At 36.1% G+C, this 19,244-nt stretch overlaps 1 protein-coding gene across 4 annotated transcripts in view; it reads left to right on the plus strand.

Moving 5' to 3' along the window:
- Positions 1-19,244, plus strand: part of BEND7 (BEN domain containing 7) — a 138,536-nt gene that overhangs the window by 69,362 nt on the left and 49,930 nt on the right. For all 4 annotated transcript variants that reach the window (XM_043965190.1, XM_043965191.1, XM_043965193.1 and 1 more), the window contains one exon: positions 15,846-16,071. In XM_043965190.1, the coding sequence (XP_043821125.1) occupies positions 15,846-16,071 (226 nt within the window). The remainder of the gene's footprint in view (positions 1-15,845; positions 16,072-19,244) is intronic.

Here is a 19,244-nt window from a genome sequence, read left to right on the forward strand (position 1 = left end):
GCATCAAAGGTACTCCTTTGTATTTCAGTGTATTTCAGTGAAGAAGTGTTGGGGGGGGGGATATTAATTTAGGGAGTACATCTAAGAAGTATCTTACGACTTATCAGTAACTATTTATTCTTGTCCCACCATCACCTTTAATTCAACCTGTCTGAATAGTTTTCCATCCCTATCCCCCAAAGCTAGCTTCTCTTTCTGATTTCCCTGTTTGTTATTGGTACTATCATCTTCACTGTCTTCTGACTCCAGAGAATTTTCCTACTCTCATAGGCCTAGAACTTTGGCATCACCTTTGATTCTTTCCTGTTTCTTATCCATTACTTCTATTTAATCACCAAATTTTGCTCTTTGTACCTTCTCAAAATCTTTCTCATAATGATTCTCTTTATTCAGTTTTTTATTTCATAAACTGTTATAGGCTCTCATTACTTTCTACCAGGACTATTGTAATCTACTAATTTGTTTCCCTTCTGTAGTCTCTTTTCACTGTAATATATCACAGTTGCCTTATTAGTCTTCCTAAAACTCTCTTTTCTTTCAATCATCATATTTGTGCTGCAGAACATTCAATGGCTCCCCATTATTTAGAGGCATTGTAGTATAATAGAAAGAACATTGAACTGAGTCAAAAGCCCTGAGTTCTTATCCAAGACAATTAGCTATATTCCCTTAGACAAGTTCTCTTAACCTTTGAGACTCAGTTTTTGCTTAGATAAAAATGACCTACTTCTCTCACTAAATTGTGAGAATAAAAGCCTGTGAAAGTGCTTTGAAAACCAAGATGCTATAAAGGTATAAGATAGAATTATTGTTATTGCATAATAACTTCCACAGTCCTGGAATTCAAGGCAATACACAACTTGGTTCCAACTACCTTTTTTGCTTCCTCCCTGTTATGCTAGCCCAGTTGATATGCTCATTCTCTCATCATTACATTCATTCCCTCTTCTGTGCCTTTGATCTTATTGTTCACTCCACCCAGTAGGTCCACATTTTCCTGTTCATTCAGTTCTAGCTTAATTCTTACTACATAAAATTCTCTGACAATTGAAACACGTAGTAAGCCAGATTCTTAAGAAATTTGTAGGACTATTTTCTGTACTATTCATTTGGTATCATGTCATTTCTTATAATGTTTTTATACACACATGTATATGCACATGCAAATGTATATATGTATAATGCATGTGTGTATATGTAGATACACATTGCATTTATGTGTATCTCTGTGCACGCACACACACTTGAAAAACTTATATTAAGGGAAAAAAGTCATTCTGCATGGATGAGGTCAATGCTCAGTAGAGCTGTAGGGATATGTGGGATAAATGGATCAACCAGAACTGGATGAAATTAAGTAAGGCTTCATAAATATTAATTTTAAGCAGAATTTTTTTGGGGGGAAGGATAGGTTTAATGGAGATAAGGTGATTTCAGACAAAAGCAATGACATATGTGAAGGTTTGGAAAGAAGTAGAAAATGGTTCACTTGCTTTACTGTAAATGTACTAAAATTCTATAATTCCTGAAGTAATTTTCACCAAAATAAATAAGAAGTCATTCTATACTCTGGGATGCTCAGCAGAAATAAAGTAACTTTTAAGTTCTTTATCAAGAGTATTACCTCTACACATACTATTCCAGAACCTCAAGACAGCTCCTAGGTTTCTCATGGTGTATTAGAGAGTATGGGTTCTCAGAAGCTGTGGTAGAGTTTACCATCCTGGACAGGTTCTGAGCACAATCCTAACAACAGACTATATCTGCTTCCCATGGAAGAGTTTAGAGCTAAGTCTAGAGAGCTTTATCACCAGTAAACTGACCATTGGTTAATGAATCTTTTGGCCATAGAGACACATAAAACAAAGAAAAATAAGAAGTAACCTTCAGTTTTGTGTGTTTTTCTTGTACTTCTGTTATGACAGTAGAACGTTCTCCTTCCTTGCCTCTTCCTCTTTATTTCCTTGGCTTCAAGACTCAGCTCAAATCCAAACTTCTTTAAGTGTCTTCAGTCCCTCCACTCCCCAGCTGCTAGTGCCTATAATTATGCCTCTGAGCTTACCTTCACTCTACTCAGTATAATCTCTTGTATGTATCTAGTTATTTTCATGTTTATCTTTCTCATTAGAATGGGAACTTCTTCAGGGCAGGGACTGCTTTTATCTTTCTTTGTATTGCTAGTGATTTGCACAACACCTGGCACATAATTTCTTTCTTTGTCTTTCTTTCTTTCTTTCTTTGTCTTTCTTTCTTTCTTTCTTTGTCTTTCTTTCTTTCTTTCTTTGTCTTTCTTTCTTTCTTTCTTTGTCTTTCTTTCTTTCTTTCTTTGTCTTTCTTTCTTTCTTTCTTTGTCTTTCTTTCTTTCTTTCTTTCTTTCTTTCTTTCTTTCTTTCTTTCTTTCTTTCTTTCTTTCTTTCTTTCTTTCTTTCTTTCTTTCTTTCTTTCTTTCTTTCTTTCTTTCTTTCTTTCTTTCTTTCTTTTTTGTAGGGCAATGGGGGTTAAGTGACTTGCCCAGGGTCACACAGCTAGTAAGTGTCAAGTGTCTGAGGCTGGATTTGAACTCGGGTACTCCTGAATCCAGGGCCAGTGCTTGATCCATTGCGCCACCTAGCCGCCCCCATAATTTCTTAGTAAATGCTTACTGACTTGACTGGCCAAGCAAAGGAAAAGGAGATAGTGGTTGCTAATAGTTTTTCATTTATAAATGTTAACTTTATTTTTAGTATTCTAAATGTGAAATTCTTGTCTAATGACTAGCTAGTATATGTCTTACTGGAGAAACTAAATCATGTCAATCTTAATAATTTCTCTAAATGAATCCAGAAGACAAAAGGAAATTGTATCTAAATGGGAGAATGGGATGCAGTTTCTCCTTGGAGAGACAATTAAACTGGCAAAGATAGTTTTATCATGTATTCAAAAACAAAGAGATACATCATTTCATGGGATAGTTAACTCATATTGAAATGCTTATGATTAACATTTACAATAAGAGCCTTGTGAAAATAATTGCTACTTGTCAACTTCTTTTCCAAAGGATGGCAGTCTAGACAAATTACAGGAACTTGATAAGACCTGTCCAAGTGCATGTACTTTGATGCAAAGATGAAAATAGGCGAAGTTGCTGAAAAATATATTGAAAAATAGGAGAAAGCATGTAACTAGGGGAAATTCTTTGCAACAATTTCTTCTAATAACGGTCTATTTTCTAAGCCATATAGGAAGGTAATTCAAACTTATAAAAACAACTATCATTTTCCTTTTAGTAAATGGTTAAAGGATACAAAGTTTTCAGAAGAAGAAATATAAGTTATACTAGCTATAGGGAAAATGCTCCAAATCAGTATTAATTGGAGAAATGCAAATTAAAGCAACTCTGGTTCCACCTCATACCCATCAGATTTAGAAAGTTGACAAAAAGAGAATATGGCAAAATCTAGAGGAACTGTAGGAAAAGAGGTATTGTGAACTGGTCTAGCCATTTGGGAAGCTATTTAGAACTACACTTGAATATTACCGAATTGTACATAATACCCTTTGACCCAGCAATATAACTAATAGGTTCATACTCTAAAGGGATCAAAGAAAGAGAAAAAGAACTGAAATGTACAAGACTATTTATAATGGCTGTCTTCTTAGTGGCAAAGAACTAGAAATTAAGCAGCTGATCATCATTTGAGGAATGGCTCATGTAGGTCTCTCCAGGTTTTCCTGATAGCATCCTGTTCATCACAACCTCTATATCAACCTTAAGCTTGACAGAGAATCTTCTTCACAAAAGCCCAGCAAAGTAGGTACCATACGTTTTGCCATTATAATCAATCATCATAACTATTTCCCTCCATCCCACTCCCTTCCCATGACATTTACTCTATCTTCTTTTTACCTATTCCTCCTCAAAGGTGCCTTAATTCTGACTATCCTCTCCCTTGCTCTGCACTCCCTTTTTTCACCCTTCCTTCCTTGTCCTCTTCCCCTCCCTATTTTCCTGCAGGGTTAAATAGATTGCTCTTCCCAACTGGGTATGAAAGCTATTCCCTCCATGAGCCCACTCCAATGAGATCAGGATCCCTGAGCTAATTCTGTGTTCTAAGTTTTTCTTCCTCCCTCTCTCCTCAACCCTCCCTATGAGTTCAAGCAATTCAATATGTCATACTGGTGCAGTCATGCAGAACATCTTCATCTTCCTTGAAAGTGTTTTGCTTTTTACTGCTCTCTCCCTTAATCTGCCCTTTCCTCCTTCCCTTCTCTCCCCCCCTTTTTCTCCCTCCCTCCCCCCAGGGCAAAAGTATATTACTATACCTACTTGAGTATGTATGTTAGTCCTTCTTTGAGCCAATTCTGATGATATTAAGGTTCACTCACTCCTTCCCCCTCTTCTATTCTCCTCCATAAGCTTTCTTCTTGTTTCCTTCATGTGAAATACCTCTCCCCAGACCATCTCTCCCCTTCTCCCTCCCCGTTTATTCCTCCTACACCTCAACCCTATTTTAATGATGTCATCATGGATTAGCTAGGTGGCACAGTGGACAAAGCACCAGCCCTGGACCCAGGAGGCCCCCCCAAGCCCAAATCCAGCCCCAGACATAAGACACCCCTCCCCATCTGCCCTACAAAGAACAAAACAAATGCTTTACAGATATCATCCCTTCATATTCAGTTCAGCCCTATCTTCTGTGAATTTCTTGTGAAGAATTTTTGTTTTGTTTTGTTTTGTTTTTTGGTGAGGCAACTGGGGCCAAGCGACTTGCCCAGGATCACACAGCCATCAATTGTCAAGTGTCCAAGGTCACCCCTGAACCCAGGTTCTCCTGAGTCCAAGGCCTGCACTCCATCTACTGCACCACCCAGCTGCCCCTGAATTTCTTACTGAGATAGTTCTTATGTTTTCAAAGTATTATCTTCCCATGTAGGAATGTAAACAGTTTGATCTTTTAATATCCCTCATGAAGTCTTTTTCCTGTTTACCTTTTTGTGCTTCTCCAGGATCTTGTATTTGAAAGTCAAATTTTCTATTCAGGTCTTTTCATCACAAATGCTTGAAAGACCTATTTCTCATTGAAATCCCATTTTTGCCTCTGAAAAATTATACTCAGTTTTGCTGGGTAGGTGATTTTTGGCTGAAGTCCCAGTTCCTTTGCCCTGTGGAATATCCATATTCCATGCCCTTCGGTCCTTTAATGTAGAAGCTGCTAGATCTTGCTTTATCCTTATTGGAGCTCCACAGTATTTGAATTCCTTTTTTCTAGCTGCTTGCAGTTTTTTCTCCTTGACCTGGGAGTTCTGGAATTTGGCTATAATATTCCTGGATGTTTTCCTTTTGGGATCTCTTTCAGGAGGTGATCAGTGGATTCTTTCAATTTCTATTTTAGCTTCTGCTTCTAGAACATCAGGGCAATTTTCCCTCACAATCTCTTGGAGGATGGTGTTCTAAGCTTTTGTTTTGGTCATGGTTTTCAGGTAGTCTAATGATTTTCAAATTATCTCTCCTAGATTTATTTTCTAGGTCAGCTGTTTTTCCAAGGAGATATTACACACTGCCCTCTATTTTTTCATTCAATTGGATTTGCTTTACTGTGTCTTGATTTCTCATAAAGTCACTAGCTTCCATTTGTTCAATCCTAATTCTTAGGCAGTTATTTTCATGAGACAGTCTTTTAATCTCCGTTTCCATTTGGCTTTTCAAACTGTTGACTTTTTTCTCATGACTCTCTTGCATTGCTCTCATTTCCCTTTCCATTCTTTCCTCCTTTTCTCTACATCTTCTTTCTATTTTGCCTACTTTCTCTTCAAAGTCCCTTTTGAGAGCTTCCATGGCCTGAGACCAGTTCATATTTTTCTTGGAAGCTTTGGATGTTGGAGCTTTGACCCTGTTATTATCTTCTTCTTCTTCTGAGGTTGTATTGTGGTCTACCTTACCCCCAAAGAAGTTTTTGATGGTCTTCTGCTTTCTCTGCCTGCTCATCCTGGCTTACTATTTCTTGCCTTTTAACTTCTTCTTAAAAGGTGGCGCTGCTTCCAGTACACACTGTTCAAGCTACAACATGGCCCTGGGGATGGTTGGGCTTCTTCTCAGCCTGCCTGGCCTTGCTTTCATTTGATTTTAAACTCTCCACTGGGGTGTGGGAGTGGGGGTGGGGGGCTGCTTTTCGGCTCCACTCCTATTCTCAGCTTCAGAGGGTCCCAGGTGTTTTGCGGTGGGAGGGGCAGACTTTATTCTCACCTGGCCTGTTCTCAAATCCAGAGATAACCTCAGGCCTGTTTACTAAGAAACCAACCAAACAAGCTTTCTGTGGTGTGGTTCTCAGCTTCTGATGAGACTGCTCCCCTGCTCCCCTCCCCCACCCCAGTTGAATCCTTCTCCTCAATCCACAGGTACCCCTGCACTTACATCCCTCCCCCCCCCCCCCAGGCCAGCCGTTCAGTCCAACCGCTCGGTTCCAGAAGACGCCGGTGCTGCAGCCGATTCAGAGGCACTGGGGCAAATTCCTCTGGCCGGTGTCTGGTGTGTCGGCCCGATTGTGGGGTTAGGCTTTATTCATGGCCCAGCACGGCCCCCTGAAATCTATCTATAGCTGGAGAAAACTCTCAGCCTGTATTTTTGTGTGTTTTTCTGCCCCAAGGGTTCTTTTATTGCTATTTTTGGCGTTATTGTATCAGGAGCTCTGTGAGCTTAATGTCTTTCCTCCGCCATCTTGGCTTTGCCTCCCCTTTTTGGTTTCTAAACCTCAAGTCTTTCCTCATTGCAATTCATACTCCACTAAACACCAAAGTAATTTTCTTAAAGTGTGTGTTTCACCATGTCACACACATATTCATTCAACTCCAGTGGCTCCCTATTATCTCTCTGATTACATATAAATTCCTCTGGCATTTAAAGCTCTTTACAATCTGGCCTTTTCTTGTGTTTCCATTCTTCTTTCATGTTATTTCTCCTTTATATACTTTGTAGTCCCATAATACCGCCTTTCTTGTTCTTCACAAAGTCGTCCATCTCACCTCTCCTTCCCTTTACATTTGTTGTCCCCCATTCCTAGTATCCTTCTCTATCTCTGCTTATTGGAATCACTGATTTCCTTCAGATCTCAGGCCAAATACCACCTTCTATCTAGTCTTCTTTTCCCACAAATACTATTGGTTGCTAATGTCCTCCTCACAACTATCTTTCATTAAATTTGTATTTGTTCTGAATATACATTTTGTCTCCCCTGTTAGAATATAAGCTCCTTGAGGTCAGGAACTGTCTTATTTTTCTCTTCATCACTCCACTGCTTAGCACATTGTAGGTACTTAATAGATACTTGATTGCTTATAGTGTCAAATTGTTGCAGTGTGTCAAGGTGTTGAAGTCTGAGATGAATAATCACTGTAAAGAAAGAGTTCAACCTAACTAAAGTTCAACTAGCCCAAAGAAAGAGTTCAACACAGGAAGAAAATCTGAGTAGATAAAAAAATGCTTATATTTAGACAGTGATATGCAAGGACATGGACAACCTAAAGATTTCTTCCTGCAATAAGTATGTCTTGCATAGCACCCTGCAAATGGACAATAAATTGAGATCAGAATTGAATAGAAGAAGAAGGCACTGTTTTGACTTTAGGAAATTGTAAAAATTTTTTAATGATCCTAAACAATTTTGTTAAACAGAGGACTGTCTTTTTAAGGCCTGTAGTCTTCCGATTATGTTATGTGCCAATGAGTCATTGAACAATAGCCTCCAAAGAACTAAAGTTGAGAATAATCCAAAAATTCATGGTGAATAAGAGCACCCAGGAGAGATGCATAGTCTGTGTGATCAAGATGTGCAATACATTACGAAGTAGGAATTATGAAGGAGAAGCTGTGTAAAGTATGTCATAAAGAAATATATGAGTAAAAAAGGAAGATGGGTTCGTCATGTGGTGAGATAACCGATGGACAGTCCATGTGGTCATTGTGGTTGTCAAGAGAATTTGGAGAAGACTTCTAGCATATTTCATGGACTTCTTTCCCCACATGGCAAACTTATAAGATAACAAGTCATACAAGATGGGAAGATGTGGATGAATTGTTAGCGGCTTCTCTGTAAAGATTACACACATGAAAGAGATCTTAGATTCATTGGCTTATTAGATTATTGGAGTAACAAAGGATGAACTACAGACTCTTTACTGTCCTTCTAGCACCATGATTATCATGAAACAGACAACTAGTTTTGTTTGCATTCTGCTGACAAGTTAATACTTTGCCACTTGAAAAATTCCCTTATTTCATCATGTGGGCACTTCCTGCAACTATTGCAATATGGAATTGTTATCTCTAGCCCAAAATTCATCACCTGGTAGGCAAGCCTGATTCAGCCTCTCTGAACTTAACTTAGATTGACCTTCAGACATTCTATTACTGGACCCACATTCAACATCTTTCCAGTTTGATAGAACCAATTAAAGTATGTGCACCACTAGAATGGCCTTTGTGAATCCGAATATTATCTCCATGCCATGATTAAAAATTAGAGTAGGACTTTAGTTGAAGTTAATATAAATATCAAACTGAATATAAAACTGAGCTACATATTCTGTTTAATAAACAAAAACAATGTAGTAAAGTCTATCAAATTTGACAATAAAAGAACATAGTGTTTCCTTATAATTCTTGATTTCCAAAAAATTTTATGAACTGATTCAGAATGAAGTGAGCAGATCAGGAGAACAATTTATACAGAACAATTATGGTATAAAGACAACTTTGGGGGCAGCTAGGTGGCGCAGTGGATAGAGCACCGGCCCTGGAGTCAGGAGTACCTGAGTTCAAATCCGGCCTCAGACACTTAATACTTAACTAGCTGTGTGACCCTGGGCAAGTCACTTAACCCCAATTGCCTCACCCAAAAAAAAAAAAAAAAGACAACTTTGAAAGACTTATGAACTCTGGTGCAATAACTAAGATTTCAGAGGACAAATAATGAGTCATACCCAATTTCTGATAGAGAGGTGATGGACACCAGATGTAGAATTAGACATACATTTTTGGACATGTTCAGTGTGGGAATTTGCTTGCCTGACTATGCATATTTGTTATAGGATTTTGGTTTTGTTTTTTGTTTTTTGTTGTTTTTTTTTTTCCAGTGGGAGAGATGAGGGAAGAAGAGGGGAAATGCTTATGATTTTAAAAGTAAAATAATTTTTTTAAAAATAAAAAATAATTTTTGAACTATATGACATTTTAAATGAAGTTACTATTAGGGAAAAGGCATAGTTAAAGTAAAAGAAGTTGCCCTTTTCTTCCATGCAGTACCATTTAACTAGTATATAGGATGTCTAGCTGTGTCTAAGTTATTTAAAAAGGTGCAATTCTTGTTCAGTAGGTTTATAACCCAATTTTAATTATTTTTAAAATTATCTTAATGCAGTTTTTACTTAATTATGCATTTCAAATATATTTTCCATTACCTCTTAAAATACTATATAGTCATGTGATTTGTAAATTCACGGTGCATTTAAACAATATTTTTTTAATCAATTTAAATATTTTTAGCTTAAAACTAGCCCTAGTTCAGTCTTTACATTTACCACTTATTCATTAACTTGAGAGGAAACATATTTTTTAAATTGTCAAAAGTTTCCATTGAGCTAGCATACAAAGACAATTTTCATGGGCCAAATTCTGCCACATCCTCCATAAAGGCAAATTTTCCTGTTGGTGAATACTTATATTGATCTGTGATCTCAGCGTGGATACTTCTTTCATCAGTGCAAATCACAATTCATTCATGCCTTTTCATACTGTCTAATTTTTGTCTATGTCCTCTCATAGATATTCCACAAGGGGACCACCTTTAGGAGGAGTCTCTAGGGACTCCATGGCTCTCTAGACATTGCCATAAAGCATATCCACTGGTTATCCATGAAATGGGGCATAGGTTGATATATTCCTGCTCATTTTTTGTTATAAATAAGGTCCAATGATTGAGGATTTGGGTTATTAAAGGTCCAGTATTTTTGTCAAGGGGCAGCTAAGGTGGCACAGTGTATAGAGTGCCAGACCTGGAGTCAGGAAGACATGAGTTGACATCTACACTTAGACACTTAGTAGCTCTGAGCCTGTGGGAGTCACTTAACCCTGTTTGCATCAGTTTCTTCACTTGTAAAATGAGCTGAAGAAGGAAATGGCAAATCACTCCAGTATCTTTGCCAAGAAAACTTCAAACAGGTCACAAAGAGTTGTTCATGATATTTTTGTAAAACCTTTACTGTACCCCCCCTCCTCCTTCAAATTGGATATCCTATGAGCATCTTAAACTCAATATATCTGAAATTGAACTCATTATCTTCCCTACCAAATCTCCCTTCCTTCCAGATTGCCTCATTACTGTCAAGGGCACCACCATTCTCCTAGTCACCCAGGCTTACAATTTCAATGTCATCTTTTGTCAGATTTTGTTGTTTCTTTCTTTGCAACATTTTTCATATGCTTCTCCTTCTCTCTAGTCACACAGTTACCTCCTAGTATAGGCCTTGACTACCTCTCACTTGTGCCATTGCAATAGTCTTCTACTTGGTCTTCCTGACTTAAGTCTCTACCTGCTCCCAATTAATCTGCCACAAAGTTGCCAAAGTGAATTTTCCTAAAGCACAGTTGTCCATCTTTTGACTCTGTGCTTTTGTACTGAATGTCCTCTATGCCTGGAGTGCTTTCCCTCTTCACTGCTTCATCCTAGCTTCTCTGGCTTTCTTTAAGACTCGGCTTCAATCTGTTCTAGAAGGCCTTTTCCAGTTCCCTGAACCCCTTTCTACTACCAATATTCTTTAATTACCTTCTATTTACACTATATGTATCTTCAATTAAATAGTTATTTACACATTGTCTCCCCCATTAAAATGTGAAATTCCTGGCATCAGGGAGTCTCATTTTTTCCTTTCTTTACCTCCAGCACTTAGCACACTGTAATCAGTAAGCACATAATAGGTGCTTGTTGACTTATTGATTATGGACAAGTCATTTAACTTCCCAATGGCAAATCTTTAAGGTTACAGAGGAGTTTCCACAATGATAGTATTCTACGTTTAATAAATCATAGGTCCAGACCAAAACCCAAGCAAACTCAAATTCCTTAAGAAACAGGTGTTTAGCTTGTGTCAAAGTATATTCTTTTATCTGTTTCACATTTTTAGCATCAAGAACTTAATTGCATAGGTCTGATTGCATTTGTCCGTATTACATTACATATCTTCTCTTTTTTAAAATCCTTATTTGTTATTGATTTTTGTCTTTTCCTCTAACAAATAGTCTGATCATATACAGACTACTGATTTAGAAGCAACTCCTACATCAATAACCACTTTTCTTCTATTTGTTAAAATAGAATTAATTCCATTTTTGTGATATTACTTTGTGTTTGCTATGTCTAGTGTTTCCCAACTCTCTTCTCAAAGAAGTTACTCATGACATATAGGTTGTAGGCTTCAGGATAGTCTGTAAGTCTTTGACCTTTCTTGTTTCTTACTCTTGAGCCAAATTTTCCAAAATTTTGCTTTCTCCCCTATAGTTGCCTTTCCATTGAAGTTACTGTGTATTATGCTGTGTGCGTGTATTTCTTAATTGCAGGATTCTACTGACTTCTTCATAGAATTTTATCTTTCCTTATCTTTTTAGCAAGCACATAAGCTAATGCTTATTGTGAATACCAAATAACTAGTGATATTTCTTCTTGCCCTTGATCGATAAATAATAATTCCTTTATTTGCCACTCTATGGAGAATCTATCGGCATTCCTTCCATTTGGCTGTAACTTTCTTTTGTTTTCTGGTTTCATTTCTAATGAGAATGTCAAGATTGATATTATTCAGTTCCTCTAATAGAGGAGTTCTTAACTTTTGTGGCATGGACCCCTCTAGGAGTCTAGGGAAGTCTGTGGACCCTTTCTTACAATAATGTTATTAAATGCATAAAATAAAATATATAGAATTACAAAGGAAATCAGTTGTCTTGAAATAATTACCCAAATAGTTTATAACTCAGCTCAAGAACTGCCGTTCTTTTGGTATAATGTTACACTTAGAATACTGATAGCTAAGTTAACACTTAAAGAAGATGATGATGGTGATGGTAATGATGATGATAATGGGGATACATAATCATAGCCTTTATGTAGTACCTAGTATGTGCCAGGCACTATGCTAAACACTTCATAAATATTATTACATTTAATCCTCATAGCCACCCTAGGAAGTAGGTGAAATGATTAGCCCTATTTTCTAGTTGAAGAAACTGAGGCAAAAAAGATTAAGTGTCTTGCTCAGGGTCACACAGCCAGCAAATGTCTGAGGCTAGATTTGAACTCGGGTCTTCTTGACTCAGAGATGATCTTTCTAACACTACAGAAGCAGAAGAGGAATGAGGACCATTTTGTAATTTTCTTTGTGGATTGCCATGGACCAAAAATTCATGACTCAGTGGCCAGGCATGCCTCTCCCTACTTTGCTAAGCTAATCCTTGGAAAATAGATATAAGCTGTTGCTACAATTGTACTTGAAACCTCTGTAGCATTATTGGGCCTGCCAGAAAACCCCATGATGTCACTGTTCATCTTCAAAAACAAAAGACAAACAACAAGCCTTTGAGAAGCCATGTTCACCTTCATATTCTGATATAACTTTTAAGTAAGACTTTATGGATGATGTTTTTTTTCTTGTAGAAAAAAAATTCTGAAGATAGAATTTTTTTCAGATGTTTTTTCCTTGTTTCACTTCTAAAATGGAGCAAATGGGGGCAGCTAGGTGGTGCAGTGGATAAAGCGCTGGGCCTGGATTCAGGAGGACCTGAGTTCAAATCTGGCCTCAGACACTTGATATTTACTAGCTGTGTGACCCTGGTCAAGTCACTTAACCCCAATTGCCCCACAAAAAAACAAACAAACAAAATAAAATGAAGCAAAGATATGTCACTGGGGGGGGGGCAAATAAATAAAGGAAAAAATTAAAAACATAGTAATTACACTTAAAGCACATCAAGCAATGGTTTTTACAGAGTTCCAAAGTAGAAAGTTTGCACAATATCCCCTTCTATATAAACCACCCAATTCTCAGCTGTTTTCCATTTTTTCAAATATTTTATGTTTTGTCATGTTTAGTAATAATACCCCTAATGCCATTTGGAGCTGGCAGTGGAAGTGACATGTGTTCAGGTCCCATTTCTGTCACATACTCACTGTGTAATCCTGAGCCAAGTCACTTAAATTCATGGTGCTCTAGGCAAATCTGCATTGGTAGAAGTTTCTTTATTCAGGAGTTCCTCATATTGATGAAAGACAGGTCTGGTTCCCATTCCTATCCTTTCCCACAAAATCTTGATATTCTTTATAATGTGAGTAGGGGTTTTCCATGAGAATATTCTAATGTTAGCAATATATTACTTTTTATAATACTGACTATACAATTGTGTCTGTCTAAATGAAAGAATTTTGAATATCAAAATTGGCTTAATTTTTCATAATTTTCTTCTACATCCTTGATTCTCAAATCTCTAGGCTGAAACTTAGAGTTATTTACTTAATTTTTGAGTGAGGAAGGTAAGAAGTGGGTGTATTGAGGGGTGGTTAATGAGATTATTTACATCTATCTCTTGCTGTTGGTGAATGTGGATCTGACACTTAGGATGAGATCATTACATGGCAAATCACATGAAAAAAATCTGGGGTTTTAGTAGACTACAGGTGGATTAAAAGTGCATTATGGCAACCAAAAAAAGTTAATGTGATCTTAGATGGCATTAAGCATTATAGTGTCCAGAACAACATAGGAGTTCTGCCTTCTAGCAGTGGGACTATTTATTGCATTTTGATGACTATTGGAGTACTATAAGTAATCACAGAAGTGACCTCAAAGGCTACCTAGTACCTTCTTTATTATAGACAAGGGGTTATTTAGCCTTTCTCTCGGGACCTCCAGTGATGGGAAATCACTCCCTGTTTAGGCTACTTCTTCCATTTTGAGTTAGGTGTTAGGATGATTTTCCCTATATCAAACTTAAACTTTCTTCTTTGTAAATTCTACCTCCTGTTTCTAACTAGCTATCATTTCTTCTCACCTTCACCATCTTCTGGTCAGGTCTTCTCTTCTTTGGATATACTCTGCCCTGATCTAACCACATTTTTAGTCTTATGTTCAGTTATGGGTGCCATATTTCAGGCAGAACTTTAACGCATTGGAGTCAGACCAGAATGTGAACAAGTGAGAGACCATGGCATTATAAGCATCAGCTAAAGGAGCTAGGAATGTTTAGCTTAGTAAAAAACCTTAGTAGGAACTTGGTAGCCATCTTAATTTATTTGAAGGGTTTTGGAGGAGGGTTTCAACTTAATCTACACTAATGGTGGAAGTTGCAGAGAGGCAAATTTAGGTTTGATATAAAGGGAAAAGACTGTAATGATTACAACTATCCAAAAGTGAAATGGTTTTCCTTAAGAGGGAGTAGATTCTAGTTCCCAGGGGCTCTTCAAACAGAAGAAAACATATTACTTGTTAGTAATATTGTAGTAGAGATTCATTTTTAAGTGTGATTTGGATGAAATAATCTTCCAACTCTGGAATTGTGATGTTATGGTAATGCTCATTCAGGTAAGAAATCCTAACATCTAATGAAATTTTCTGAGGCACTTTGGGATCAGGTAAGTCATTTCTTCTAAATCTGATAGAGCATCTCCAAAATAATGCTTTGTTCTTCCAGCTAGAAAAGAAAGTAGGTGCCCTCTACCTTACAAGAGAACAACCTATGTGGTAAGAAACAACATTCTGACCATAGATCTTCTGTCTGAAAAGACCATGACATTTTATTTTAGGAGCTCCAACAGAAATCAGACATGGTAGGAGTCAGATGGCAGGGATAAATCTTGTATGAGTTTCTTTCCTTGACCAGTCACAAGGCCTATAACAGAGAATAACCTTGACTCTTTACATTTCTATTTAGAACAATTAAAGCAATGTGTAACTTCACCTCAACTCAATGATAGTTCATTAAGCACCCGTGAAAGTCCTTGCACCTGTGTTAGGGCTCTGGGGATATAAAGATGAAAAATAATGCAGGCCTTGTCTTCAAGGAACTTAAAATCTAATTAAAATCTTAAAATGCAACACAGCTAGGGGGCAGCTAGATGGCACAGTGGTTAAAGCACTGGCCCTGGATTCAGGAGTATCTCAGTTAGAATTCAGCCTCAGACACTTAACACTTGCTAGCTGTGTGACCCTGGGCAAGTCACTTAACCCCCATTGCCCCGGAAAAAAAAAATACAACACAGCTAGAAATAAGTATAATACAAGGAACAGTCTAAGGGGCAGAGGAGAGACTTTTAGACTTGAAAGTGCACAGAATATATATGTTATAGTAAAATCTTTAATGAAGAGCCTGTTTGAATGAAGCATTTTCTTTTTAATTTTGGAATTTGTCCTTTGTAAAATGTAAATTGATTTATATTTTCAGAGTTATGGTAGGATAGCCCCAATTATATTTTGACATATTCAAATTTGAAACAATTATAATATGTTTTAGCATGTTTATTTCAGTGTCATAGAATTATAGAGTTGAAAATCTTAATAATCTTAGCAATCCATTTTTAGATAGCTCTAATAATTAAAAGTGGAGGTGCTTTTTAAAACATTTAATTTTTAAATCATAAATTAAAGAGCCACAGTATAAATGGTTGTGCAAATCGAACTAGAATATTTGTATGTAGAAGTTTGGATTGAGCCATGTATAGTTTATGGGCCTTTCAATAAATAACAATGTTTTGTGATATACAGATGTCCAAATAGAACATTCCAATGAGATAAATACACTTTTTAATACAATATTTATGTTCTTTTGTTAGCCAGAAGTGCAACTTGCTGAAGGCTTTGATGTTTTTATGCCTAAATCTCAGCTGGACTCTATATTGTCAAACTACACTCGCTCAGGAAGCCTTCTCTTTAGAAAATTGGTGTGTGCATTTTTTGATGACAAGACATTGGCAAACTCCTTGCCCAATGGAAAGAGGAAAAGAGGACTCAATGACAACCGGAAAGGACTAGACCAAAATATTGTGGGTGCAATAAAAGGTTGGTCTGCATCATTTCATTCAATGAATTTTTTGTTCAGTCGTTCAATTTTATTTTTATTCAATAAGATCAAGCTGGAAAAATGATAAATTAACTGAAATAATAGTAAATTAGACCCAAAAGTTAAATTTTAATTGACAAGACATTTATTTATGAACATTGTCAGTCATGACCCTAAACACCATCACTAGAGCTGGCTATTTGCCAGGTGAATTTGTCTGTTAATATATATTGAATCAAATAGACCAACTGCACGCACCAAAAAAGAAGTGTGTAGGGTATGTGTGTGTGTGTGTGTGTGTGTGTGTAACTTGGTACTTCTAGTAAGGATTGATTTTATATACTATATAATTACTAATTATTAACTTGTTAAAAACTTTATTTTTACATATCTTTCACTTGTTTTTAAGAATTAAAGTTATGACATATTGTTAAAAAGGAGTTGAAGTTAAATATAATAAATTCGGGGCACAAAAATTCTTTTCCCCAAGTTAATACTACTTAGGAATGTTTAAGTCTAGTCTATGAAATAGAGCTATGCACTCTTATTTGTTTCTAACCTGTATTGCAGCCTCATTATCCATATGACAAGTATCTTAGCACATACATAGATAAACATGGATCCTTCTGCCTTAAGTAATTTCTTGAACATGTGGCTATTATCCATTGTCTTAACTATGAAGAAGCATGCTTCTGATGAATTATAAAATGTACTCAAGTGCATTGTAAGTATGTAGCCAGCTATACTCAATTCCTTAGCTCAAGTCCATTGCCTTACTTAGAAATGTACACAGTAGTTAGGATCTGCTGAACATAATCATCATGCACTAGGTTTAAATATTTAAATGCTACTTGAGAAAATATCATAATCTAATTCTTAAGTAGGAGAAAAATCCATGACAATGAAATTTTGGTTAATATATTAATTAAAAAGCAAAAAATTGATTAAAAAAGAATTTAGCTCATTGTTCTTCTGAGCCATATGTCCATGGAATAGAACTATATGTGTGTACACGTACACACATACACATTCATGTATACATATTACATGTGTGTGTTTGTGTAGACACATGTAGTTTCATTCCATGGATTCACAGCACAAATGATCTGTCTGTATACACATATATGTAGTATATACAATTATGTATTCTCTCTTTCCTCTCCAGTCATCTTGCAAAATTAACTTCAGAGTAATAAAAGGACATGTGGAAATTGACTATTAATTTTGCAAAGTAGAAGATGCTTTTCAATAGAGTTAGTAAGTGCCAGACACCCAGTATGTCTCTACTATAGCTTCCTTTGTTTATTGCTGAAACTGAAACCTTTATTAATACATAACTTCTTATTCTCCATCAAAATTTTTTTTTTGCTTAATGTGACAGTTAAGTTGTAGTTAATATGACAAGCTGCAGAGATGACACAGTCTGTTCCATTTTAGGACAGAATGGTGCCGTCTGGAGTGACACTGAAAAGAGGGTTTTACTATCTGAAAAATGGTCAGTGATGTAACTACAATTTGCTGAAGAAAAGATGGGCCCCATTTCAATTTAATTTGGTTGGGATCTCCTGAAAACTTTAAGGTCAAATCTGAAGCTGCTTCTCGTTGCTGAAGCTTTTAAACACGTTGAATAGTAGCCAGAAATTGTTTTAATTTTCCTTTTTTTTTCAGGACAGTATATTAACATTATTAAAGAGATTGGAAATTAGGAACCATAAATGATCATGGCCCATTTTAAAAGCAGCAATTGAGATATCCTAATAATGGATAGTGGATGAAATTTATCATTGCAAGTAGACAGATACAGGTTTGTTTTCTCATCCATTTTAGATTGAAATATTGGACATTATGCAAGTGTTTGGAAAAGGTACATCATAAAAGGAATATTAGATTGCCATGATTCTCTCTACTTCCCTCTCCCTGATTAGAGATTAGAAAAATAACCTCAGGACATTCAGCATTAACAATATTTATCACAGTGAAGTGTTAGGGTAGTTGTCCAGATAATTCAGGCTTGAGAAACATTTGATCAAAAATATTCAAGTAATGGAAACAAATGTAGTTTTTATTTGAATTATCCTACTAATATTCTTAAACGCCACTCAGGTTTGTAGACACAGCCTCAGTATACCTAATTACTAAAGTACATTAATTATTGCTCCAGCTCATCCTTTAGTAATTCCTTATGCCTCAGTTTTTACACAATGATAGTAATATCTCTCACCTCTACTCAAGTTATCTAAAAGATTTTTAAAACAATTTTCTTTACAATGTTGCTGAGATCTACCAACTAATAAATACTGATAGACATTTTGTGCAAAAATGGCATATATAAATGTTTATCCTACTCTCCTAGCACTTGTCTAACTGTCCTGTTCAACTTATCCAGCTATTATTAACTTAAAAGTTGATTAGCCCCTATATTATAAGATGTATTGTTTGAAAAATTCTTTTGTGCAAAGTTCTTGTGATTATTCTTAGAGATAGCAGATGTTGGTAGGGAAACAGAAAAAAAGTTTATTCTTTGACTCAAGTCTGGTATATCAGATATCTTGGGAAGTTTAGTGGGTTTTTTAGTTCTGTTATGTAGATTCAACATTCTATCACAAGTTTCTTGTATCATTAGTATCATTTGACATATGATTTCAAAAGATTTTATAAATATCTAAAAACCTAGCAGTTCCATACAACATCCTTTAGAGCACAAAGCAATATTATAACTCTTTGTAGCATACTGAAACTGAAGAACACAAATGAACCCCAGAGGCTGACTCATCATAACACAAATGAAATAAAACAGTGGGGCTTCATTTCTTGGAGAAATTTTAATTCTATAGGTAAAGTAGTGAGACAAAAATCTGAATTAGTAACTATCTTAGAATGCATATAATTTGGGACACAAGCTGGTTAGAAAAGTAATTGAATTACAAATATTGGTTATTAATAATCCAAATTACTGAGTTCATAATATTTTGAGAATTTAAATTCTTTGTAGCTTAATTTTTTCCTTCTATTTTATGCTACATATGAATTTTGGTAAAACATTAAATATGCATCTATAATGTTGATCAAGATGATGACTAGTAAAGAGACCCTTAACGAGCCATTCTAACCTGTGTTCTTTACAGTTTAATTTTGGGAAAGAGATAATTATTTCATAGTTAATTCATAACAT

This window comes from Dromiciops gliroides, chromosome 5 (genome assembly GCF_019393635.1).
Source record: "Dromiciops gliroides isolate mDroGli1 chromosome 5, mDroGli1.pri, whole genome shotgun sequence".
NCBI lineage: Eukaryota > Metazoa > Chordata > Mammalia > Microbiotheria > Microbiotheriidae > Dromiciops > Dromiciops gliroides.